This window comes from Numenius arquata, chromosome 1 (assembly GCF_964106895.1).
Source record: "Numenius arquata chromosome 1, bNumArq3.hap1.1, whole genome shotgun sequence".
NCBI classification, from domain to species: Eukaryota; Metazoa; Chordata; class Aves; order Charadriiformes; family Scolopacidae; genus Numenius; species Numenius arquata.
Window position 1 is genome coordinate 117,158,678 of NC_133576.1, and position 27,822 is coordinate 117,186,499.

Here is a 27,822-nt window from a genome sequence, read left to right on the forward strand (position 1 = left end):
TCCTGGACAAACAATGAATAATGCACAGTATTTTAGAACTATCCTAGGGGCACATACTTATTGTAAAACAGTAAACATTGAAAATCCTGAATAAAATGGGTTTCTGCAAGAGTTTTAAAATCCCTGTTTTAAAATACACCATCCTCTGGACATAGTTTAGTATCACTGCAGCCAATCCTGTATGATCTATTTTATCTTTTCTTTTGAGCAGGGAGATAATATAAAAGATTACCATTTAAAAGATCTAGCTCTGAGTTAGAGTATCTCCTGTTAGGATTTCCAAGGCTGCAGCTTTTGTGGATCAGTCATTCACTGACAAAAGCTACAGGGGAATGTTCTCTGCTGCCATCAGGCTCATAATAACCTCAAAAAACTTCCCTGCATTGCAGACAAATGAACTGCACTTGGGATTTTTACTATTCGCCTTCAGTTCCTGCTCCTGTGTTTCATTTGTCATTGATCACATACTGGCTCTGGGGGACAAGAAATTATTTTATTCATCACTGCTCTGTCAAAAAATTATGTTGTAAAACCAACTGTTAGGTTTTTCCTATTTGCCTGTTAAACAGAACCCTGTAAAAAATGAGTAAAAATGTTTAATGCAGTATAAAGGCAACTCTCCGTTTAGTTCTTCATGGTGGGCAATTATACGAGCAGTATTTGTTCAGGCACAGCTATTTGTTCTGCTCTTATTCTTTTTATATATATATAATTATTATTAAAACTTAGGCAAATAGCTATGAAAATGTTCATAAAGAATTACTTTCAAAAGAGGGAAAAAAAAATCCCACAAAGATTTTTTAAACCCCCCCTAATATTTTATATGCTAAGAAACTGCGTAAGGTCATATGAGGGGACGTTCCTGAGGACTGGAAGAAAGAAAATGTCACTCCTATATTCAAGGAGGTCAAGAAAGAGGATCCAGGGAACCACAGGTCAGCCAGCTTCACATTGATCTTGAGTGTATCCACGACCAATTTCCTTTTCCATTCCCCCTATTTAGCCAGTGTAATGCACTTGGGTAGAAACCCATGGATAGCACAGAGGTGCATCAGTTGGTACGGCAGGAGGAGGTGCAGGGGAGGAAATTTCCTCTCTAGAACTCTCCAGGGCAGACATATTTTAGGTGGCAGAGCAGCCTCGCTGGCGTGAATTCTGCCCTAGCATGTGACCACCCCGTCTGTGGTACCAACAGTGGGGCTGCTTTGCTCCTTCCCTGGCATCCTCATCCATCGGAATAGCCTGGGTGTATCCAAAGGCCCGCTGTGTCTGAGGAGAGGTAGTTCCTATCGCCCCTGCAGCTGCCAGAACCTACTTCACCTCCACAACTACGAGCAGAGAAACCATGGATAGGAACCAGCAAGCTGCTATAGCTCCTCTGCCCCTGGACTCCTGCTCTGCCTCCTACTCTGCCTCCTGCACATGCTGAACCCAGGAGGCTCCAGGGACCCTCCGGCCAAGCAGGACAGCGTCTATCAAATTAAGGCACCCAGTGGGTTGGTCAGTACTGGAAAGTAGGTCCATTGGGTCACTAACCGAGAGGATCTTCTGATACCTGAAAGGAAATTTAGATTTCTTCAGACAGAATCCCATGCTGAAGCGTGTACGTTGTGAATACTTGGGTCAAAACCTCACAGTTGGGCTCATTGCCACGGTACAATGACCTTATTATTGGACATGACTTCCTGCCTTCATGGTGGTTCAAATATATCCATCGTGTTTCACAGTCTGGGTGGGCCTGAAGCACATATTCAGTCTCGTCATCTCAGCTGAGAAATGTTAACTCTTCAGGCTCCTCTTTATTTTCAGTGATGTGCCCATGTATTTGGGGTTGTTCCTCCCTTTCCAGATCTTCGTTGTTGCTCCAAACTCCTTTTGTTTGATAATGCTTCAGAATTATCTATGAACTGGAGCTTCTAAAACACTTTCTGGAGCTTTCTTTAGTAAATCTTAAAGAAAAAAAAAGGTAAAGGCTTGCTGAAAGTTTTGCTTTACTCTTTCTCTAAGAGCTTGATTCTTCTATTTATAACAGGTAGGCAGCTCATATGCAATAAAGTCAAAATATAGCTAAGGTGGTTATGAAAACATAACTAATAACGGGGAATTGTTCTTCCTTGCAAGTGCCTCAGTCCCATGAATGTTCCCCCAAGCATGTGCTCACCCATGCTGCCCGGATGCCTATGCTTCATAAAACCTGATGCAATGAAAACTGAATTGACTGCTTTCAAGGGTCCTTCTGAGAGCTTCATTATTTAATTTTTATTTCAGTCTGGACTCCGTTGCTTACACAGGAAGTTTCACTTGACGTTTAGTACCTTAAAAATATTGTAATAACACTGCTCGGGTCTTGCAGTTCTGAGTAGTGACTTTATGTGCACAAAGAGACATTCACCACTCTGCAGAGCTCATGTATTACTTAAATCTTAAAAGATTAATATAGTTTTACACGTTGCATCGAATGTTCTGGCCTTCTCCCACCAAGGACTTAACATCCCTGGGAGAAACATCTCTCCACAAGGATATATCCTGAAATTGGTAGTGCAGACCAAATGAGACAAAGGTCCTTTTCCTTAATCTATATATATTAAATGAAGACTATAGCTAGCAAGTACAGATACACTGACTCTCTGGGAAAGGGGGATGAGTAGTAGAAAAGTTTTGCTGTTTTTAGCCCCAGTGCACAGTCTGCTTGTGTTTCAGTCTGCAATACAAACCTCCCCTGATGAATGCAACAGTTCTGATTTTATTTTCCAGGAAGATGAATACAGAGATGGTAACGGCCAAAAGGGGTCTATATATGAATCTCAAATTGATTAATGCAGCTCTAAGGCAGTTGGGTCCTGTTTCTGTTATCTTGCTGAGTAACAACCACCTGTAGATTGGTAAATAAAAGTTAGTCCTGTCCTCAGGAGTTTGTTTTTTTTTTTAAAAGTCAAGCATTAATGAAGAGCTATGGGTGAGGGAATTGTCTGTCCGCATCACCGAAGTGACCAAAGTTTTTTCATCATTTTTGAAAATTGCCCTCCTTCAATGACTGTCCAGTGGCTGCTTTAACTTCTCCTTAAAGAAACTAGTTGTGAGAGTATAGAGAAAAGGGTTCCAGGCAGTATGTATTGGCAGAACCAATATGATTTTCCAGGAAGGGACAGTGTCTAGGAAAAACAGTAAGGCACTTTGTATGCTGTTGTGGGAATGCTAAAGAAGCAAACGTGTCCTTATGTAATTTTTACTTTATGTCATTTATTTGATTTTATGTCACTTTATATAATTTTTTGCAGAATGCTACCATAGTGTTATTTTTACAAGGAAGGGGCTTGAATTTAACATTTCTCGTTATGTTTTTCATTGAGTTCACCATGACTTTTCATCAGAAGGGGGGAAAAAAAGAGCTTTTCACTAGAGAGTGTCTTTCGCTCTATTGACTGGAATTTAATAAAAGCACTAAACATGAGCTGAAGTCCATCTCTCTTTAGGATAGTATTTAATATAAATTCAAATCCCATACCTACTTTTTACATGTCAGTTTTCATCAGTAGGTTTCAAAATGCCTTACAAAAGCTATTGTTATTCTTAACTTACAAAGGGGAGCCTGGGGTACAGAGGGGAGAAGTGACTTGCTCAGAGGGTTGTGAGCTGGGCTGCGTAGAGCCTCACCATCGTGAATCCTGTGCCAGCTACAGTCGTACATATTCGGAACACCCTCACGATGGCTGTGTTTTATTTTTAACAACCTACATGTAATCACTCCTCTCCTGGTTTTGCAAGTGGAATTCAGTGCTCCCCACGAGGCTAAATAGGTTTTACGATAAAACCAGTGTCAATTTACTACATTTATTTAATGCCCTTCATATTATGGAGAATCATTTACCCAATTTTCTACGCACATGAGGTATCAATTTTCTAGAATTATTTCTACTATTTCTAGAATTTTCTACTATTATTTCTAGAAAAGCAGGATGCCTTTATTACTGTGTTATCTGTTAGCAGCTGCAATGTTAGCAGGGCTGCATATAACCGCCACGGTGATGGAGAGCTGTGCGATTGTAGGTACAGCCTCTCCGCAGGCAGGCAGGGGACAGTGTGTGCTGCCCTGGGGGAGCAGGGGGAGGCTGTAGCCTCCTCAGGACACCCTGTACTTATAAACATGGTGTCTGGGTTGCTTAAAGACTCTCCTGGTATAATTTTGTTTCCCTGATAATCAAACTAAGGGACCTTTTCGTAGGTATTACCACGGGATTTTGCATCTGTAGCAGAGCTACAGATCTTCTACTGGATAGCTCTTCATGGTCTTCTTCACAGTCTTCTACTGTAGCTCTTCACTAGATAGCTCATTCTGGTTCTCACCTACATACATGGATTGAAGATTTTATGTACGTGCTTTAAAGCTCAACTTCTGAACAGAGAAAAAGGCAAACATTTTGGGCACTACTTACTCTTCACCCACAGTTAGCTAGAATTTCTCTGGCAGAATTGGTTTTGTTTAAAATGAATCTTTAACAAAAGAAATCACACTCTTACACAGCATTACCTGGAATGTCCCCCTGGAACAAGGAGAGGATTTCAATGACAAAGACAGGAATCCAGCAGATGGCATCAGTGAATGCTATTAAAAACAATATCAATTGGCAACAGCAACATCTCTGCGAACGTGACTCTTTACTTCTGATGTCTGAAGGGCAGTTTTTTGAAATGTGCTGACACATGCAAACACTGTGGTGATGGAGGCTAGAAGGTTCACACCAACAAGATTTGAAACGAATGGCATTGAAATGGTCTTTCCACTCTTCCCTTTCTCCCAACCATTTCTCTGTTTCATTCTGTTCCATTATTTTGTTACAATTTTTACATTAATGTTTCTGTAGTACACTGATACCAATTTTATGTTAGAAACAGCTCCTCAATATTGTCTAGTGTCACACAGCCTGCTCACATACCACGTGTTCCCATCTGTTACACAGCAAGATGTGAAAAAGTTGTAAGAAGTTGCTATAGAAACACAGTTAGTGCACGGTATGGGTGGGCTCATGATTCCACAGAGATCTGGTGTCCTGACTAGAAGTGCGGCAGTAAGTCTGAAACAGAAACCACCTGCAGGAACCTCACGTAGTACGGAAAGAACATCATATTCCCCAGCAAAGTGACAAACCGAGCTGGGGCGTGTGTTCATTTCAGGCTGGCTTCCTCAGCTCTGTATAAATATCCATCCCAAATTACTGGTGGAAGAACATGTGCAGAGCAAGCTGTGCAACTTGGATTTTAGTCGCACTGAGCTGTGTTGCAGAGCAAGGCTTTTAACAGACCTTAAAAAAAGGAGAAAAGGAGGCTGAGGGGAGATTTTATTGCTCTCTACAACTACCTGAAAGGAGGCTGTAGAGAGGTAGGGGTCGGTCTCTTCCCCCAAGTCACAGGCGATAGGACAAGAGGAAACGGCCTCAAGTTGCGCCAGGGGAGGTTCAGATTGGATATTAGGAAAAAGTTTTACACTGAAAGGGTTATTAAGCATTGGAATGGGCTGCCCAGGGAAGTGCTTGAGGCACCATCCCTGGCTGTATTTAAAGGACGGGTTGACATAGTGCTCAGTGACAGCCTACCAATATCTGAAGGGAGCCTACAGGAGAGCCGGAGAGGGACTCTTTGTCAGAAAGTGTAGTGACAGGACAAGGGGTAATGGTTTTAAACTGAAAGAGGGGAGATTTAGATTAGATATTAGGAAGAAATTCTTTCCTGTGAGGGTGGTGAGACACTGGAACAGGTTGCCCAGGGAAGTTGTGGATGCCCCATCCCTGGAAGTGTTTAAGGCCAGGCTGGATGGGGCTTTGAGCAACCTGCTCTAGTGGGAGATGTCCCTGCCCATGGCAGAGGGGCTGGAACTAGTCGGTCTTTAAGGTCCCTTCCAACTCTAACCATTCTATGACTCTATGGTTTAGTGATGCTTTTTTTATCAGAGTTAGGTTGATGGTTGGACTAGATGATCTTAAAGGTCCCTTCCAACCTAGACAATTCTATGATTCTGTGATCAGATGGCAACTCCATGGACTGGAGTACTTGGATAAGTAGCTGAGAGCCATGGAAGGAGCCAGTTATGTCAAGAACCCAACACCTGAATGCAGGCTCTTGCTCAGAAGTATGGATTGAAACAAACTAATAGAATTGGAAAGCGTAAAGTAATCATTTTATTGATGGGAAATCAGTGCGTGAATCTGATTTGTCACGTGTATTGCCTTTTTTACTTTCTACTCAATATAATTCTAAACAACTGGTTTTACCTTTTGGTATGTAGCTTTTACATCTTTTTGATGTCTTACATTCATGGCGAAGAATAAGCAAATATAAATATTTGGGAGCAATTCTAGACTGAAAGACCAAAATTAGAAGGAAAAAATAAACCTTATCTAGAGGCTTCTCATCAAGAATGAAATTTTAATTATTTAGAGAGGAAAGAGACATTTGAGTATATATCCTAGCTGGCATCAAGTGTGCAAGTGTGACCCTCCTAAAGCCCTTTGTCTCAGCTCAGGGACTGTCGTTTAGAGGCATCTGGTGTTATTGGCACGTAGCAGTGACGTACTGTGAAGGAAAAAGGGATGCTTTATGACAGCAAATTAAGATGTATTTACAGCACACATTCTATCTTCTCTATATATGGCTTTTATTCATGTCCAAAATATAATCACTTTACTGTTTCTTAACTCACTTCCGAATTTTGGTGCACGAGTGAGGTATTCTACTTCTGCTTCCTAAGCTTAAGGCTACAGTAACTCCCAAGTAAGCAAACAGTTTTATTTATTCTGCTTCAGCCAGAAAAAGAAGTGTGAAGGGCAGAAACAGAAGTGATGTGATACGATCTAGAAATGAGGGAACAAAATTAGGAGCGTGTTTCCTTTCTCTGTTTAAAATAGTGAAACATTTCATCTATTTTTGCAGAAATTTGGCTACCAGTGGAATTAATATGAAAAAGCAACACCCTGGGATGGCTTTGGACATCTTTATATGGATCTCCCACCCCCTTAATTATCCTTTCTTTTATTTTGCATACATACACGTGGGAGAGGTTCTTCATATGTTGAAACATTCTGCTGTTTATATTTAGAATCTCGATCATTTCCAGGTATCTGTAAAATATGTAAATGTTATGATCTGTAAATAAATTGCATGACATAAGGCTTTCTGTAGTTATCTAATTTTGAATTACACAAACAAGCCTTTTCTTAAATCATAGGCCTAAAAGAAGATACGTTATGGAAAAATCCTGACTATATTCAGTCGGAATGGTCCTACGACTGTTCATCACTTTTAGCTGGAAGATTGTGTCGCAGGGATGCGCATATGGCCTGAACTCCCTTTGTAGTTATGCCATTCCACAACCGATGCAGTATTCATTAAGGGAAGCACGAGAAGTGACTTGCACAGGTTTTTGTCTCTTTCCCTGGGTGCTAAGCTCAGCTGCTCACAGCAGTGTGATTTAAAATCTTATTATTATAAACCTTGGCCAGAGGGCCTTCTGACTAACAAAAGAGTCACAGAACTTAAAGCACTAATAAGCCCAGAACGGGCAGAGATAAAAGACAGCTTCTGCTATGAGAATCAGAAGAAGAGAGAAAGAAAGAAGACAAGAAGCCAAATGTATAATTCTCTCAGCTTTTCTGTGGGGAAGTGAGAATTCCCCTCCATTGTTCAAGGTGAGATTGACCTGCAAGCTTTTGATGAGAAATCCAAAGTAGTGGGAGATAGCTGTGGGCCAGCTGAGGAAAGACAAGGTCACTGAAGATCTTTTGGGTTTGAATTACTGGAAGCAGCTGCTGTAGACAATACAGACCTCCCTTCCTTTGGAAGGACAGACAAACATACAGACGGTCTAATAGGCTGAGGGAAACTGAATATTTTGTGACTTTTTTTGAGTTTTCACAAGCCATAGGTGCTAGCTGCCCAGCAGCAGAAGCTGCAGCAGTGAATGATTCAGCAGTGGCCTGTACAACTGGAAGTACAAACCACTGAGGAGCGTGTGTTTGCGGGTGAGGACCTGGGCCTTCCTCCATCAGCCACCCAAAGCACTAAGATGATTTTTTTTTTTTTTTTTAATCTGATTTTATAGGTTCAGGCATCTGGGTCGGGTTTTGTTTCACCTGACATTAGACCTCCTCACTGTAGCTGAGTTTCCTTTGGAGTCAATGGAGAGAAGCATCTCCTCCTCGACACGACTGGGTCAAACGACTCTTGTCCTGCAAGGTTTCTTGCTGTCTGCTGGCTGTAGAGGGAGCCTCACAGAGCAGAAATCTTTAGAAAAATAGACTAAAATATATCAGAAAATTTAACATTAGAAAATATTAGTTTGAATAACCAGACCACATAAAACATTCAGGTTATATCTGCATTGGTAAAATGAAGAGGGCCAAGATGCAGGTGTAAGCAGCTCTCTGTGCTGCCTCATTGTTTTGTCCCCTGTGAACTAGTTAGGCCAGACAGTTATATTTACCAGCATAAATGGAGCGTAGGGACCAAAGACACCTACTGGGACCAGTCATGACGTGCATGTGATGAGACAGAGGGACATTTAGTGTGCAGGTATCTTCCTCCCTCCCAGCCCAAGAGTGGCAGAGGAGCACAGAACTGAAGGAGAAGGGTATAGGCAGGGGCAGATGAGGTGTGCTTGCTGGAGATGTAGACTGCCTTTATATGAGGCAAGAGAGATGCAGAGCACTGAAAAATGTTCGTATGGAGTGCCATGGGGCAACCCGCTTGGCTCACGTCATGTGCCAAGAAGAAAGCACAGGGTGTAGAGGTACGAAGCGGGCAACCAGGGACACCTGTAAGCAGAAATATTATACAAAATTTTGACTTTTGTTCTGCTGTAATACAAACAGGAACAGGACAGCAATGGGTAACTATCCCAACAGATCCCGAGGAAATGCCAATAACAATTAAAATGAACCCTGAAAAGAAAATAATGGAGAAATACAGCCCTTCTCCTGTCTGTGACATGGCGTGAGTCAATGGGACTTGCTGTCTGGACAGGACATACACTCCACACAGCCGGGAAGTGTGATATTAAATACTGGTAAAAGGAAAAGATTTGTATAATATTCCTTGCATGCAAGCAAAACCAGTACTGGCACTGAGAGCCTTAAAAGCGTTCAACTTGATAAAAATCCTCGTGGTGATACAGCCATGAAAGGACACTTTGTGTACTGAATGTATTCAGTAAGCATTTCCTGAAGCGTTTGAAAGCAGAGCTTCATTCTGCAGCATCCCAATGGACCTTCAGTTTACAAATTCAGTGCCAGGAGCGCATGTGCTGGAGGATTAGCAAACCCAACAAGGCCAGGAACAGTGACAGAACTTCATTATTTTGCACATTCGGCTATAATGAAAAAAGAAAAGAAGCCACGGGAACAGGTTATTTGATTAGCTGTGATCCAAACAGGAGGAGAAACTCCTGACGTTATCAAAGCCAACTACAGCCACTTGACAGAAGCAAAAACTCTAACGGAAACCTGCGATACTGAGAGAGCTCTTTGCAGTAGGCACCCAGAGCAGGTACTGGCATCCTTGCACTGCAGTGTAGCATTTTCAGCTCTCCTGTCGGGCAATAGCCTTTCCAGGGATTTGACACATTATCTGCACAGGTGATATTTTACGGAGAGGTGCGTGAAATATTAGAAGCGTGACAGGAACTGAAATCTTGTCAATGATGCTCTAGTAACATGAAAACCAAAACCTGTTCTATTCATATGATGCAGCTGGCATGACCTCAAACGGGTTCACAGCAATGGCAAGGCAGAGTACAGGTGATACATTCTGATCACGTTATAGAAAAGGGAAACATCACAGTTGAACCAAAAAGGAAAAGAACAAAATTACAAAGTCAGCTGATCCGCTTAGAAAAAAGGCACTTGGGCTGTCGTATCCCTTTGGAATGACTGTGATGAAAGGCAGAAAAAATAGCAGGTCTGTAAGAAAATGCATCTAAGGATTCCAAGTATGGTTTATAAATAACATCTTAATCTGGTAAAATGGGAAAGAAAAGCCTGAATTTGAAAGCCCCAGTTGAGAAGATGAGTAAAAACTTCTGCATTTGTGAAGAGTACCAGAAACAGAACTGCAGGGAACCTCTGACAGATGTGACAATGTGTGTGTAGCATCTTCCCGGGCCTTATTGACCAACACAAACAGTGTCATTGCTACGGCTGTATCAATAAGACCATTAGAGCGCTCATGTCAGTTACAGGAAAAGATTAAATCCCAAACTGTAAACTGCAGAGCTTTGGTCCTAGGGCAGACATTGCCTTTGATGCCTAATCTAGGATTTCTGTATTTCCAAGGAACCTAGTAGATGCTCCTGCCTCCGCTATTCCCAGCTCACAGAAGAGACCTTGTGAAATTATCCCTCTTGTCGCTGTGGTTAGAAAACCTGATGTATTCTTTGTCTCACTTCCAGGAAGACACAGGGGAGATTCTTTTTGACAAGAATTTCAAATTTTATTTGAGGATTAGGCCGAGATTTGATTTGGCTCTTATCTGGGTCCAAGCCAAGTGGCATTTTTTTCCACAAGATTTTAAACTTTAAAAACTCTTTTTTGGATTATATACTGTCTATCCCATGAAATAAAATGCCTGTCATTCTGTCAGCAAGGTTTCTGGAAAAATGAATGATTACTTAGATCACTTTGTTCTGGTTAATTCTATCCCAGTTAGATTTCAGAGGAGGCGGCACTATGTCTGTCTTACATTCTTTGTTCCTGTACGGCATGTTCGGAGTTGGAAATGTGGATCAGACAATCATTTTGACAGGCAGGCAGGTGGTACTATTACACTGGCAGTACCATATCTGTCACGGTTAATGTGCTCTCTGATTGAAATAACAACATTTTCCCTCGCTGGTCAAGGTTTATGTACCAGCAGAGCATGTCTCCATCCGTATTTCAAAGCAACGCCCTGTCTTATGATTACGGTCTTGTTCCTGTGGTGGCTTACGGACTAGAATATTGATACTTGCTGCATTTAGCTCTGTGAATAATAATGAAGCAAAGAGCTGTAGCGCAACTTCAAAAAGGATCTCAAAGGAAGTTATTCTGGCACGGCTGCTGCATGATTGACTCAGTTGTCCATCAAAAACCATTTGAGGTGCCCTGGAGACACCCATCTGAGATGCCCATGTAGAGCTGTCTGATAGGACACAAGACCTACAAGAGACCTGTGGCATTACGGATTAGCAGGTGACAGCCAGGTAGGATAGATACCTAAGGGCATCTCCAACAGCACCAGACTCCTGTACATAGGCAACTGAATAAGCCAGTGGTGAATACAGTCACTGGGATCTGCAGAAAGGCCCATCTCAACCTAGACTAGCTTTTGGTTTGCTGAAGTAAGACTAGTACCCCATCTAGTATTATTTGGTATATCCTGTGGTATCTGAGACATTCGTGTGGGCGGGCAGGGACATACGACACAGGACCCATGAGAGACCAAAAAAAGTGGGGATGCTGTAGAGATGTCGAATAGCACTAGACATCTGACCTGTGGACAACCAAACCAATCACTTCAATTTTGCCTTTACTGTAATGACTTAAGACACATTGATGACCTGGTTAACCTTGGGCATTTAGGAGGATCTACGAAAAGGAACTGAATATTACCCTGTGTGTTGACTTCCTCACAGTGTGGCACAGGAGGAAAATATCAAACCATGAGTTGCAGGAAAGCTATTCAGATTAATTCAGGAAGCTTTCCTTTTGCTCAACAAAAAAAAATTTGTGAATTTAAAAATAACATTTGATTCTTCTTTTGGACAGCTTTTTAAGAAAAAGCCATATGGCACAGAATGACAATTTTAAAAAAGAAACTTTTCAACTTGCTTTTCAACTATGAATCCAATTAAATTATAATAGGTACTTTTAGATGAGGGTGAGTCTTCCCAAATTAAAGAAGAAATAAGAAAAATTCTGAATTTGAGCTTTGTGTAAAATACTTAATTAAAAAAAAATGTGGCTGAATCATCAGCCCTGTGAAGGGAGTATTTTATGAGCCATCACAAAAGAGAGTTTCTAGAAGTTCTAAATTACTTGTTACCATTTATTTATGTCCTTATCTGCCCAGGTGCCCTAGCTGTGCTTGCTGTGTAATTTGTTCTTAATTTATATGTTTTGATTTCTCCTAGGCTTATCATTTGTGAATAGCAGTAAAACTGAGCACACGGTATGGCTGTCATTCCTGTGTCTTGGCCTGCTACCTTAGGGTGTTGAGCACTCCTGTAGGAATAGAAATTTGAAGGACATTCAGCATCTTCATGTGCCTTTTGTAATTGATGAATATTTCTCCTGAAAGGAAAGGATATTGTTTAGTGTACTATGTTAGGAAAATATTTCAGCTTTCGTTCACTGTAAGCTTTCACTTACAGTGACTGAAGCAGCTTAGAGTGACTTTCAGAGCGATCCTCAGAGAGGTGAGAAAGTGGATTGAAAGATCACTAAAAGAAAGATAAACTATTTCTTATTTTATTTCAGGAAAAAGACAAGCTAAGTTACTACATTTTTAAATTCAATTGGGAATTCTCATTCATAACTCCCAGCTTTTGTAAATACTTCAGCTCTATAAAATACAACATGGTAATTTTGTAATCATGTTGCTGGACAGATGCCTTGGAGAAACAGAGAACAAAAGCAAACAGGTTCATCCTTAGTATCCGACCCATCCCTTTCAATACAAACCTTAAGAACTCTAAGACTCAGATTTTCTCCTTTTTATAGGTGGAGGCATACTATCTTACTTAAAATTTTAATAGAAGCAAAATTATCTTTTATCTTTACTTCAATTCATCCAATACTTCCTTCCCCTTATTGTACCTGTAAGTCACTTTGAAGCCAGTCGGTACAGGCACTGATGTTTGGTGATTGCTAAACATGGATCATTTTAGCTCTGATTCATCATAACTAATTCAGCTGAGGTATCTAATTTGGGAACCTGGTTGCCTGAGGGTCTCTCTATAATTTATGAACTTAATCATTGCTGAGAGGTGAGATGAATCAAAGCATAATTACATAGATGTGAAGCTTTTACATTTAATATAGGTAGAACATGGAAAAGCAAAGAAAAAAAAAATAAAAAAAAATCCCACAGGAAATTCAACGCCGAAGATTGGTATTAGTGAACGAGTTTTCACTATGTCAGCAAATCAGTGTCTTTAACAAATAACATGAGTTGCCGCTCTCCTTCCACAGCCGGTAGCAGCCTGTTTCAGTCACTCATGTCACTCCAGTCACTGACAGCTCCCCTTCTCCTTCAAGCTTCCCTATCTCTTTTCTGCTTCTACACCTTCTGCAGCTGTTTTGTGTTTCTGCTTAAACATGTCACGCCAGATAATGAGGCAACCAAAACCCACATGCAGTGTGACTACTTTGTATGCAGATGAGTCTAATATATACACGCTTATGCCTAGGGGAAGTGGCAGTCTTAAATCTTAAAGTAGGTGCCTAAGTTCCCCAGACAGCTCCTGGGACATGCTGGTTCACCTCCAACGCACAGAGATGCTGCCATAGCCATCCTTCTAGAGACTGTACAGGGAACATAGGTACCCTCAGTGGGTGAGCCACAGGACTTGAAAAATGTAGTACCGGTTCCACAGGACCCAGGTGAATCTGGGCACTCTTATGCTCAGAGGGAGGGAGCCCAACCATCGCTGGGACAGAGGGACACCTTGTTTTTCAGCCCATACAACTGCATCTGTTGTAAAACCTGGAATGTCTTGGAATAAGTTTCCCTCTTCCCTGTGATGCTGCTCTAAGCCCCCCTGCAGCTCCCTCTTGCCGGGTATCTTTCTGTCCTCTGCCTTGGATTCTGCATGGCCTCCTGCATCACCTTTGGCAGAAAAGGTGAGGTACGCTCACAGGTTGCAGACATGTAATAGCTCACTCTCTGTAATTTAAAAATAGGTTTTAGAAAGCTCACAATTCCCCCAAATCTTTTAATAAGAAAAGGTATTTGCAGTCAGCAAGTGAATTTGATTTCTGTGCAGAAACCTGCAAAGTAAAATATATATTAGAATAAGTACTTAATGATTCAATATGGAGTGCTAATTTCATGTTTCAGTATGACTACTTGGCTTTTTATTTTTCTAGTTGTGTTAGAAGTTGCACAGGACTCTGGTTAATTTTTCCAAACCATAACATGGTGTGTTATTGCAGTCGGTGCAAAAGAAACTTACACAAGACTTAGTTGTTGGTTAGGTAAAACTTTCCTTAGTTTTAATTAAAAACAAGGAAAATACAAAGTAAAAGAGAAATATGGAATTCTGTTTGATTAAAGACTCTGGGATTTGCTACCCAAACAAAAATTTTACATGTTCATGTTTAGCTTTTTTTCACTTTTGCTCTCACTGCAATTGATACAGTCCCACTGCAGGGAATTCCTGTTCCTCACTGGTAAGACACCACATATATAACACCAAGGAGCACTTTATATTTTCTAACCTATAGAATTTTTTCTTCATGAACATTATCCTCCTCCAGATTCTGCTTTTCTTGTCCTGCATATTGTAGGAGATATAGCTGAAAATAAAAAAAAAATCAGAATTGTGCATTATTACTGTATTTAATTATTTAATTTTAGCAGCAACAAAATATTTTGCTCAGGTTTCCTGCAAAAGGAAAACCCAGTCTGAAGGAGTAATGGATTCAACAGGAAAAAAGTATCTGCAGGTTGAGATACAAACACAATATCTTGTTTCCTCTTCGTGCTCAGATTGCAAGTCCCAGGATTTAGTGGAGTTTAAAAAGCACCCTGGTGCTCATGATCCGATCACAAGGCAGAAATAATACAGTGTGCCTGTTTCTTATTCGCTTTGTTGAAACAAGTGATCGTGACAATGGCCAAAACGTGCCATGTGACTGTGCATACAATAATTCAATTAATTGTAAAGAATACCCCCTTGACAATAGCACAACTGTCTCCATGAGGCTTTATACATTGAGAGGAATCCTGTGTCGAGGACTGAGAGTCACGCATATTCAAAAGGGTTTTGTTGCCTTATTTTCATACTTCTCTTATTTACAATACAGTGAGCACATCACATGCCAGGGAGGTGGTATTAGTTAAGGACTTAATATGATTGCCTTCAAAATCCCTGCATAACAATAAGGAAAGTGTTTTTGTTCATGTGTTGTGCAATAGTTTTGCAGGACGGAGTTTAAGCTCTGGGCTAGTCTTTTTGTTTGACCTTCCTTTATTTATTTCTTACAAAATTAGCCCAAATTTATTTCCTAGTTTTGAATATGAATGTGAATCTCAAATAAAGCAAATTATACCCTTTTCTTTGTTGTAATTTTGTCTCTGTTTACAGCCCAGCTCACGAGCCATTTCAGCAATAACAGACTAATACATTGGCATTTCTTATGTACAAACTGTTTACCAGAATAAATAGAGACCACTAGGTGGACATTCTACATTTAATTACAATGTGTATCTATATAGTCTAAGTTACGCTTAGGATAAACATGCAGTCACAATAACCAATTTCATTTTCACTGGGAAACTAAAGTGAAAGACAGAATTTTGCTAAACTCATGAGAATCATGAGAACAAGAAGCAGCTCTAAGGATTTATGTTGGCAGAGGACTGTGGTATTTTTTAGAGATCCCATTGAAACACTGTGGGGTTCAACTTTGGCAAGGTTATACTTTTTTTAGACTGTCACACCTTTAAAAGTGGCTTGGTCTAGCAGAATAAACTAATCATGAATTTTTATCTTCATGGAAAAGATATATTAATTTATGAAATGAAACTTGCATAATTTACTTATTATGCAGTTAATAAGAGGCATTTGAGTACAGATCCTCTTGGGAACAGTCTCAAGTGAATTGTTTATCATTGATCTTCATAAATTAAAACATGGTTAGAAAACAAGATGTTTTATCATACTTCGTAACACAATATGTAAGTGTAAGAAAGATATGCAAATGTAAACTTTTGAGAGAAAAATCCAAGATTAGATTTACATTGCTTTGAAATTTAAAATAAATGTAGATTTTACAGAGACTACACAAGAAAAAATATTTTTTTAAGCTACCAGTAGCAAAACATAGCACAAATAGTTGCTTCTGATACTAGTTTATTAATGTATTTTATTTATAGGCAACGTATTCATTGAATGACCAAGAAATATGCTGAATTGAACAACTCAGAAAAAAATGTGTCTATTATATAACTTTCATTCTCAGTACGGTTACTGTAGGTTTTCCACACATGCTGTGACCTTCCTCAAACTCTTTCCCATGGGAGCTGGTAAAGGTGGAAAGGTACTTCTGCTCCTGCTCCATCCATTGCTTCAGCGGACACTCTGTGGAGACTGGTCCAAAGGGTACTGGTGCCAGCTCTGATGCCAGCAGCCGCCTGCCATGAGCTTGGCTGAAGCAGTTGAATCAAGGGATCATTAAAGGCACAAAGTTTTTCATCTTCTCTGCCCTCTCTAGCCAAGGGACTAGTAGCAGAGAATTTTCCATTGGGAAATCCAAGTAATTTATTTCCCTGAATATTATTAAAAACAGCCACTGTCTTTTCTAAGAAGCGAAGATTATACTTTTCAGGTGCTGGTTTATTTGGTGAGGGTGATGGAGAAAGCTTATAGGACTTCACATCTTCTTCCCACATACTGTAAGCTCTTCTTTATATGGAATTTTCTGTTATAGTGATATCTGCCTGGGAAATTGTTCAAGTACCTAAATACTGTTGCAGTTTTCTAAAAGGAGATGCTAGGTTTCTGCTGGCTGTATCCAAGAATCTCCAGTTTAGATCGTGAGATTCCTGTAGGTGTTCTGAGAATAGAGATATGATTCTAAACAATTTTACAACTTCGGGAGTGCACTTTAGCTTTAACAGAAACATAGTAAATATTCCTAGCATGGAAGACGCCTATGAGAAGTCCAAATCCAAATTTGGATCCAGCGTGACAAGTGTGATTCCTTCATGGAGAAGGTGTTTGAAAGTCTTTAAGAAAGAAAATAATCTGGAGGAAACCCAAAAAGATAGAAAGGAAAGCTACTTGGGTATTAATACCAATATGAAAATGTGCAAGAGCAATACTTACCAAAAAACCAAAGCCATTAGCGTAGTAAATAACTGCTGTGAAATTTTCACTATTGGGTTGTAATCTAGAATTCTGGAAGAAATAATAATTTACTACATCACCAATCCTCGTAAAGAAACAATTAAAAAACAGCTCAGATGAGCAGATCATGAGGGAGCTTTTCCTCTGCAAATCCAAAATAACTAGACCTAGATATTATCTCCAGAAATTGAAACATAACCTGTGTGATAAGGAGTTGCAAGTGTCAGTAGTCATTCCAAATTTTTTGTGCAGAATGTCATTTGCAGACATAGCTTTTCTGCCTTGTTCCTTTCTTTTTAGATCAATGCCATAAACACAAGCACTGCCAATGATGAACGGGACTTTTATAGACAGGGAGAAAATGGGTACTTACAGCCTTTTCAATTTGTGTAGATCTCTGAGTATTCCATCTTTCAAAGTAGTGATACGGTTATGGCTGAGATACCTGTTAACAAAAACATATAACATGGAAACTAAAATAACACTATCTAAAAAACGATAGACTACTTCTAAAGGGAGGAAGCAGAAACCTTTCAGTCAACTGATGAGAGCAGCCAGAACAATAAAGAACTGTGACACGCAATATTTGATTTTAAAATGCTGACTGAAAGTTTTTTAAGTTTTCTATCTCATAAAAGGCTACCTGTTACTGCAAGGGCAGCAGCATTTGCCTTCATCTTTTCTCATATTTTGTAGTTGGAATTATGCTGGATAAAGCATTAAAAACGTGCTTTTATGAATAGTTTTGCACTGCACTGGGGTGCATCTGTTTTGCTATGATACAATGGACAACCTTTGCCTAGGTCTTATACATATGCTTTTTAGACCAAGGTAGATGTAATAAAAATGCTTTGCATTTGTAGATACGAGTCTATCAAAATGTCAATACCTTTAGCTTATTATTCAAAACTTGATAAGGAACCAGAAAGATTAGCCTGATTTTCAAAGCCACTGAACTTCTATCGGCTCTTGGAAGTGTTAGGAATACCTGGGTGCCTAAAAATGCTGTAAATACTGGCATTTGAAAAATGTGGCCAATATGGTTTGTGAACATCAACTGATGAGGCAGCATCAGGTACACATAGGAAATGAAGTTTATAATGGGTGAATAATGATAGAAAAGGAAGTTCAGTGATTTGTCTTTGTGCCAGTGTGCAATTAGAGTCACGGCAGGAGTTAAAATTCATGAAGTGCTCACTTCTAACATCTTTCTCGAGCTACTGGGATATGCGGAATAGTGGTTGGATGAGACTCAAGGGCTGGAGTTTAGATGCTATTTCCTGTACTGCGGAAGGCTGGTTGCTCTGTGATATCCAAGATGCAATCAGTTATTTAAAAAGGCAAAACAGCACAGTAATATACTCACAATTTGTGAAGCTTGCACAGTCCAAAAAATGCTTTCCTTGATATTGTCTGAATGCAGTTATGTTGTAGAAATCCAGTACAGGTATGGTAAGAAAGCCAGGATAATCATCGTTCATTAACTTCTTAGAAATGCAAATGTTTTATAATCCCATATTTATCCTCTTCTGCCATTTTAAGCACACATCTAAATTAATGCCTGGTGTAATACCACTGAAGTCAGATTCAATATTTTCCACCAGAAGAGAACTTTCTAATGACTTCTTTGAGGCTGTTCTGTACGTGTTTGTCTCCAGGGTGCGTCATGTCCCATTTCTTGATTATGCTTTTGGAATAGAAGATCATAGAATATAAAAAATAAGATACAAACTACAAAGCACTAGAGGCTGGGGAGAAAAGGCAGTACTGTGCCAGGCTACAGGTATATTATTTTGAATTTTATTAAATGTGATCCACCACTAGCCATACTTCTTGGCACACTTACGCTAACATGCATTGCAGCTGCTGATGAGACTAAACTGAAAATTAGTGGCATGTATATTTTTTTTTAATATAAAATTGGTTCTAGCACTCTGCCCACTCTTCAAATGATACAGTCCTTTCACATGATGTATTCTTGCAGGCTGTTACCTGCTTTTGGAGGGAAGGCAGTTTGAGCCTGTAATTAGGAACTGTCGAATAAAAGGCACAAACCATCCAGTCAGAAGCAAGAGCTAAACTCAAATACTGTGTAGTTAAGGGTTTTATAAGGATTTATCCTAAGTCTGGTGTATAAATTCTTACCCTTGGAGCTGTCCCTGTTTTCTTATGTAGACATGATACCTGCTAGCTTTTTATGTATGCCTTAATCCTTTAAGACTTTATCGGAGGTATAGGGCTGATTGATTTTTTCATTATTAACAACAGCCATATTTTAAAAGGACACAAGTCATTCTACCTAATAATGTAATATATATGAACGCCTGCCTTCTTCATAACTCAATGAAGGTCAGACTAGTTCCTACAGGAACTTGGAGGAAGCTGTATTGAAAGCTCTCCAAGTCAAATTCCAATAAAAAAGCCATCCTACTATATAAAGAACATGGAAGACACCACCGAATTTGAAAAAAAAAGCACTAGTGGTCTGTGAGAGAATTGACTACACAGGAGAAATTGCCATGTGTACTACTATTTGCATAATTTTGCAATTGGTTTCCATAGTAGCTTAGCATCAAAAAAGAAAGGAGAAAGGGGAAAAAATAAAAAAAATGCTTTATTTAACCTTTTAAAATGGTAAGGTGAAGTTTAATGACAAAATGGTGGTATTTCTTATTAGACAGACTTATTTTCTGCTCATTGATTTTTCTGTGGCAGGCAGCAAGACCAGATCTCTGTGTATTGCATACAAAACTGCCAGCATCTGTGCACATCTGGCTACGCTGGAAGACCAACATGGTCAAAACATGAATTTCAAAAGCAAATGCTGTGCTATACTGTTAAAAAAGTGATCAAACAGGTGACTGTATAACAATTTTTTTCATACTATATACTCCAGGAATTATGTAATAATTTAATAAACTGTCAAGATACTCACATTTTCTTCACCTTTGTATACTTGCTGAAAACTTCATCTGGAAGAGAATGGATCTGATGGTGTGCGAGTGACCTAAAAGTAATTGGTAACTGATATTTAAATTTGGTCTTAACTGATCAGTGTAGCAACTGTCAAAAATCAGAATCTGAGTGCAGCTGACATAGGATCAGAGCCTGGAAAGGACTCTGGGCACATTCCATTACGTTACACCAGGTGCAGTACTTTGGGTGCATTACCTTGCCTGGGAAGCCTGAGTAACCTCAGCTGCTTTGTCATCTGTCCTTATTGTTTAAATCCTGAGCTGAAGCTTGAGTGCCCTTCTGGGATTAGCTGGGAGAAGACAGGCCTCCTTTTGGTCTCTTTGGAAAACAAATGTACTTGACTGCTTGAACAAGCTAGCTGAAGGCCAGCAAACTTCATTGCCAGTTTTAAGGCTGGCCTTTTAAAAATATTTTCCTTCTGCGATCCAGACAGATCTTTGAGAATGTCTCATATTAGCACGTATTCAGCCATATATAAATTTTGACAGCCTGTAGGACTGGAGCTGGCAAAATGAAATAGGGAGCTGTCAGTCATCATTAAGAACCAATAATCCTGAAATTCCAGCTTTGGTAAGTTCAGAAATATTTGGTGGGTGCTCATTGCCCCAGTGCTGGCTGCATAACCAGTGATCTTTAGTGAGTGGCCTGGGGCTGACAGGCTTTAATCAATAGGAATGACAAACCCAAATAGCACTGAACTCACCTAATTGTAAACTTCTACAGTGCAAAATGCACATCTAAGCTAACACCCCAAGCTCTCTTTAGAGGAGAGAAGTAAGCTTGTTCTGTGTGCAGTTCATATGACCTGTATTAGATGACTGGTTTACAGTGCTGACACATATATTTTGTCAGATGAATTCCACTCTGAAGTGGGCCTTGCAGCAAGATGCTCACAGCATTCACTACATACTAGTAAATCACCTAGGAAGTATCTGTAGTGGGTCAATCCTTTCTGCAGCCTCTGAACGCAGAGGACCCGTACTTGGTAGTATAGCACTATACAAAGTGTGTTTAGGCACCTCTTTGTAAAACAGCTCTATGCTGGAGAGCAAAGGGAACTCTACTTACAGGAGGGTTATGTTACTTGAAAGAAGTGGATCAGACTTTAAATTAACAGCAGCACATTCTAGTTCTGTTTCCATGCACGTGCAACCTTCTGGGTATTGGTGGAGACCCGAAAAAAGGAATTCTTGAGTGAGTGTCTTACATATGACTCACCAAGTACGTCTGATCAGATGGAGTGTCATTCTGAGACCTCTTTTTACAAAGGGATTGGACATCTAGATGCAACACCCTGAAATTACCTTAGTAAGGTTCACTGATCAAGAAGGCCATAGAAACTGATGCTGCATTTCCTAGGATTGCAGTGCTATACATGTAATGAAAGCAAATGTAAGTAAAACATAAATCAAATTTAATATCTTACTGTCCATAAGCTACAATAAGGGTAACTGAAACACAACATGTACTTGATGTACATAAAAATTTGCATGTACATACAAATGAGAACATCTGAGAAACTGCTGATGGAACAGTTTCCCCTGGAGAATGCATATTTGTCTAAGTCACTATACTGAGAAATTGGATGCTTTGATTTTAGCACAGACCAGAGGGAACACAGCATCTAAACTTGCCACTTGCTTGCCAAGACACTGTCCTTGCTTCCTGGTACTTAAGGGAAGGGCTTTTTAGGAACCCCAACTTGGCAGTCCATCTGAAGAGCTGTCCCAGCTTCCCCTTTGACTGAACTGAGGCTTTTGGATTTCTGACCCTTCATCTGTAGGCGGGAAGAAATATTTTGAAGGGATCAACATAAAACATTTCAAGATTTTAATTACTTTTTAAATGTTTCCCAGAGAAGCCTTTCTTTTTTCTTTTGTTTGTGAGTGGGATGAAAACAAGTACTGACTTTCCAGAAGTTTCCAGAAATGTAATTACCATCTTCCTGCAACTTTATAAAGCTGCAACCTGGCACTAACAAGTAAGTTCCGTATTGCGTTACCCTGCTGTGCTCTGATATGCATGCAAAAAGCTCTGGAAAGTAAAGGAGTTCCCTGAGTGCATCTAAAATCCCAGATATCTCTATAATTATAGTAAATATATGTATGCAGTGAAAAGCTTTAGAAGTGTGAAATAGTTTAAGGATATTAATAAGGACATTAGGATTAAGTTAAAATTCTTCTGATAAATCCAGATAATTAGGCTTTCTATGAACCATATCAAAGATACTTGTGCATCCACTGTTATCTCCTATAAAAATTGTTAATGTTTGTCAGCTGTACTTTAAATTGCCTATCTGCTTTTAATGAAAACCAGAATGTTAATGCCAATTTGTCTGTAGGGTGCATGGGTTTTCTTATATACGATGGAAGCAAAAGTAAATCTTCAAATGGATTCTTTTTATTATCTTTTCTGCTGATTATGAGTAGCAACTATAATCCCAAATTAATAAATTTCATGTAAATTGAATATCAGAAGTTTACCAGACTATAAGCACGGCAGAGAGAGAGAGAGAGAAATAGAGAGAAAAATCTAATGTTGATGCAAAATATAATTAGAAGATGTATTGATAAAAAGAACTGAATGCTAAAGTAGAATGATTAATGTAGCGGAGAAACTAATTCATGGTATAGCAAGATGAGTTACAAATTATTTGCAGTGAAAATCTACACATGATAATAGAAGTGTTCTAGGACAAGACTGAAAGTCAGGAAGTGGCTCAGTAAAACCCAGAAAGTTTACACTGTTTTCAGTAAATGAGTATGTTTGGTGAACTCAAATTTCAGGCAAGACCATGGAAAATGATGACAACAGATCATAACTGAACCAGCTAAATGTATAGGCAATTGTACAAGTTATATGAGATTTGAGAGAAAATCAGTTAAAATTTATAAAGCTTAAACATTTTTATTTTTATTTTTAATAGATTGGCAGCAGGTAGGAATCTCTATTACACAGGGAGAATATCAGTCTTTGGGACAATCAGTGTTAGTACACCAGAGTGCAGTTTGGAGCTAGTAATGACACGGGTACGCAGGTGAACAGTAAACAGGAAAGGGGAAATGTGGAGAGTCATAAACACAAATGACCACATCCAAAGATGGTAGCTGAGGGGTGATGGTAATTGATTGGATTGAAAAAGGAAAGAAGCACAGGAGGATGATTTGAAATACCTAGAAAGAAGAAAAGGAGGTGAAAGAGATGTAAGAACTTCACTATGAGGCAGGTGGGGAAGGACAATGCAAAGCAGGAGGTAACAGTGGAATTGACACATTATCTTCTGACCCAACATGCTTCAGAGTCACAGAAGTCATCAAATGTGATGTTGTGGGAATCATGCTCCAAAATAAGGATAATTTATTAGCAAAAAATGGAGATTGGTCTCATTGATATGAGTTCCTCATTGCTCTTTTGGACTGAGAGTGGGAGTGGAGATCAATAAGACAGAGAGGAATGGTAGTGTGTATGTGCTTATGGACATATACAAACATATGTATATATCTAAGACTCTTACAACACTTGAAATCATCGTAGAATAAGAATTCTTCACTTCTGCTGGTAGAAAGCCTTACTGAGCATAAGTATCACTACTTATGTGCAGGAGTTCATGCACCCACTTTGAAGGATTCCACACACAGGTATGCAGTGTCTACCCACTCTCCACAGGAGAGGATAATGCAATAGGGATTCCACAGGAATCTCACCATTGGAGTTCGCCTGGGCCATGCCTTAAGACACCCAGTCAGTTTTCTTCACTGACCAGCGTGGTGTAATTCCCTCATTCCTTGAAGGAGAGAAAGTATTCAATTACATTGAAAACCCTAGAGTTGGCAGGCTCATGGATCATCTGCCAACTATTAGTGATTCAGTGTGTATTAGCTGGAGGAGCACATCTCACCATCAGATTTGGTTTCTGTATCCTTACAGATGTTGCGGTACTCACCACAGTTCTCTTCATCTGCACCATTCTCACAGTCATTTACGCTATCTCAATGAAATGCCCACGGGAGGCGCACCGTATGATTTCTTCATGGAAAAGAACCCTTTTGGCAGACAACACCAACTGAAATGTCTTCCATCAGCCAGGGTTCTGAGAAAAGACATTTCCTCTGTAGCAGAGCATGTGTCAAATTAGAAAGGCCTGATAAAACTACAACCACAGCATGTGACAGAATATTTTCTTTTTTCACTTAAAGTGCATTGTATGTCATTTTAATTCTGCCTCTTGCATTACAGTGTCAGCCACAAATGGCTTGCCACCACGAACATTAAGAAGAGATGGCTTAAAGTTTCTGTTTGGTTTTCTTCTGTTTCCCATCATCTGCAGAACACATTGCTTGCAAGAAACGCATCAATGTACTTTCCTGGTAGACTGACTCCTCGGAGGTGTGAGCATTAAGTAGCAGAACCTTGCAGCATGGCCAGGGATGGACAGGGAAGTGTTACTTGCATGGTCCAGGCTGGAGGAAAGTTAAGTCTCATGTGAAACGAGAACTTCCAGCAGGGGCTACATAGTATCAGCAAGGATGGAAAGAGCAGAAATTCAGCTAAAAGTTAATATTTAAAAACTGAGTATGTTTTAGTCTCATCTAATTAACACTGTCCTAATAATACTGCTTTTTTGTATGATGCAAAGAATTTAGTTTGAGACACAGTGATAGGAGTCGAAATACATAGTTGATTCCAAACTCAGGCTTGAGATCCAAATTCAATTAATTTTGGAAATCTTGTCAAGATATGCCTTGCCTTTTTAGTGAGATACCTCTAACATTCTCTTGCTACAAAACTTAAAAGATTACTGAAGAGGTTTAGCCTAGCTTTTCTGAAGGCTTTTGTTGGTATCCACTACGTGGATAAAGAAAAGGTAGTTTAGGCTGTTTAAGCTATAGATCTTTGTATATCAGTGTTTTGAATAATGTTACAATTAGACTCTGATAGTTTGCTGTTTTCATCAATGTCCTTATGGTAGTGCCAGTATTTTTAGCTCTAACTCGTTTTTTCATGTACCAGATATCGCACAAAGGTTGGACTGGAAAAAGCTTGCTTTCTGTATTCATCTGGGGACAGAAAGAGCATTTTTTCAAAGTAAATATATATGTTCAGTATGGCCTGACAGTCTCTTTTAAAGAACTGAGTGTGTCCATGACCTCTCAAGAGAAGCAAAGCTACAACAGAACGCATGTGGGGTAGCAGAGCTGAAAAAGAATCCTGAGTCTCTCTTTGCTCTCAGCATTCAGTTAATTGCCCTTGCAGGCGAGAAACCAGCTATTATCCAAACAGAAAGGGCTTGCTCTTTTAGTTTTCTCTTTGAGTCTCTAAATTAACTTTAACATATCATAATTTGCTTTTTTATCAGGCATAGTGCATTTACTGCTCTGATGGCTGCAATTGTTCCTGACACGCTTTCCAATAACGCTGACACACAAACAACGGAGTCATTTGCTGGGGATCCACATCCATTCTCATCAACGTCTGCAGAATTATGTGGAGCAGCTCCATAAGACTCGTGATTTACTACCCCATGGAAAGTACTTTGGCTGATGAATAGATACAGATAAAAGTGGGAGCTTCTCTTTCAAAGCAATAATGCCATAAAAGCAGTTCTTTGTTCACCATGTGATAAAACTCAGTCTTCACATTCCTGCCTCTGACGGAGTTGCTCCTTCTCTAGTTACTACTAAATTTGCCGTATTTCTCACTATAAATTTCTGCGTGGCAAAAATTGACCAAACCATATCACATATTACTGAGAATCAGCTAGGTTCACACAACATGTGCACAGTTCTCAGACATGTCACTGTTATTCAATATCCTTTAATGAACCAAATCTATGAATTGATTGCAAACATGGTAGTGCAGGCAAGGAATGTTGTCTCTTTCAGTGGCTGCGGTTGTACGAACAGTTTTATTTAAAGCAGAAAAACAAAACTGAAAGCTCTCCTTTGCCATAAGACAGATCCAGAGATTTCAGCACTGGTTAAACTTAGTATAATGAAAGCCCCTTGTTGAATCAATACTGCTTGGAGCTGTTGTAACATACGTAACTAAGGCACATTTCAGACAATAACAGAACATATTTTTTGATCCCCTCATTACTGCTCCCAGGTCACTGTGAGAGCAGACGGGCCAGTTTGCTTTACTTAGCATCAAAACCAGTGAAATATTATTGACTGGAAGCTCAGTGGGAGCACAGATGTTGTTAAGTTCATGTATCACTTAAGAAGGAAGAAATGAAAAGAAAGAAAACAACCAAGTCAAATGAATTATGAGCACTTAGAATTAGTAAAAATTTTTGAAAAATGGAAAGAGAAATATTTACAATTCTGAATCCTGTTTCAATGAAGACACACACTAAAACAGACACAAAGTTATTTACTTGTGCACAGATCTAAATTTTCATTACCATTCTTTTCCACCGATATGTTTTTTCTAGCTGGAAAAAGAAGCACTTGGTTTTTTATCAAATTTTCCCTGAAAAAAACCCAGCTTGATAGATTCAAACTACAGGTTGAAGAGATGTTTGATGAACTGCAAGAACTGTTGTCATAAAATTTTGAAAATGCTGTGGCTTGTCCACATGCAACATCTATGTAATGGTCTGAATGTTGAACAGGATTAAAGCAACAATGCAAATCAGGTATCATCTGCATGTAAAATTTATAAAATCTACAAAAGATGTTACTAGTCATTAGGTTTTCGCATTAATCTGAAATGTGCTTTCTTTAGGCTTCCTGCATTTCCTAAGGTGACAGACACAGGTAAACAACATCCCTGAACTCTCCTTTTGAGATGAACGGATCCTTTACCAGATTATTCTTTCCCTTGGTTGAAAAGTGAGTTACAGTATAATTTATGCTTAGTAGTGTATGACACTGAAGTATGATTGACTGTCACATTTATAATGGGTGGGGTTTTTTATTGTTAGAGCTGAACAACTCAACTGATCACTAGCCTGCATTGGTACTATTATTAAGGTCTGGACTGTAAATCCCTTCCTGACACTGAGAGGTAGTTACTCACTGAAGACCTCCTATAGCTGCTGTGAACAGCAGTTCATCATAAAAAGAAAAGGCTTAAAAATTTGAGTTTAAATAATTTATCCTTAAATTTGTCACGCATAGACCCTCTCAGCAGTCATTTAAAAAGTCTGAAATCTCTGCTAAAGATACCTATTCTCTCAGCTACACTGGAAGATCTCCCTGGGCTTCTCAATTCAGACTGATAAGATTTATTCAAGAGTTGAAATTCCAGTTACTGATGTTTTAGACACAGTTTGGGTAACTAGCATCAATTACAAAGTTACGGTTCTGATTTGAATAACCTTTTTTCCAGTTAGCATGCCAGTTATGTTTCTCCACCGTGCCCAGGATACTGTATAATGACTTTCCGTAGGTGTTGGCATGTGAGGATAATTGTGCGAGGTTTTCTTTTAGCTGGAAGACTTCGTGTCATAGTGGCCTGTTGGAGAGAGCTTCAGGGGCAATAAATACAAAAAACAAACAAAAAAAAAAAAAAAAAAGGAAGCTGTTTATAGCCAGCCATTAGAGGGCAGTAAAATACCATCTTTTTATACAGAATCAGTTTAATCCAACTAAATACAAAGGGCACTTTTTGAAGGTTAACCAGCCATTCAGATATCAACAGTATTTTTAATCAAGTGATGTTTTCTACTCTTTTGGAGTGGTCTCATATATCTGTTCTAGGAAAGAGTACATACCTAGTGAAGCCTAAACAGCCTGGAATTAAAACCC

At 39.3% G+C, this 27,822-nt stretch overlaps 1 protein-coding gene across 1 annotated transcript; it reads right to left on the bottom strand.

Annotated features, from left to right (window-relative positions):
* Positions 1 to 2,925: 2,925 nt before the first annotated feature.
* Positions 2,926 to 27,523, bottom strand: RXFP2 (relaxin family peptide receptor 2). The gene is given in 15 exon segments (XM_074150088.1): positions 2,926 to 3,152; positions 4,529 to 4,613; positions 4,616 to 4,817; positions 7,041 to 7,112; positions 12,393 to 12,448; positions 13,979 to 14,012; positions 15,044 to 15,104; positions 15,787 to 15,863; positions 17,075 to 17,146; positions 17,469 to 17,540; positions 18,462 to 18,533; positions 20,031 to 20,102; positions 21,140 to 21,260; positions 23,970 to 24,097; positions 27,444 to 27,523. Coding segments are annotated over 15 exon segments (1,431 nt in total).
* Positions 27,524 to 27,822: the final 299 nt, after the last annotated feature.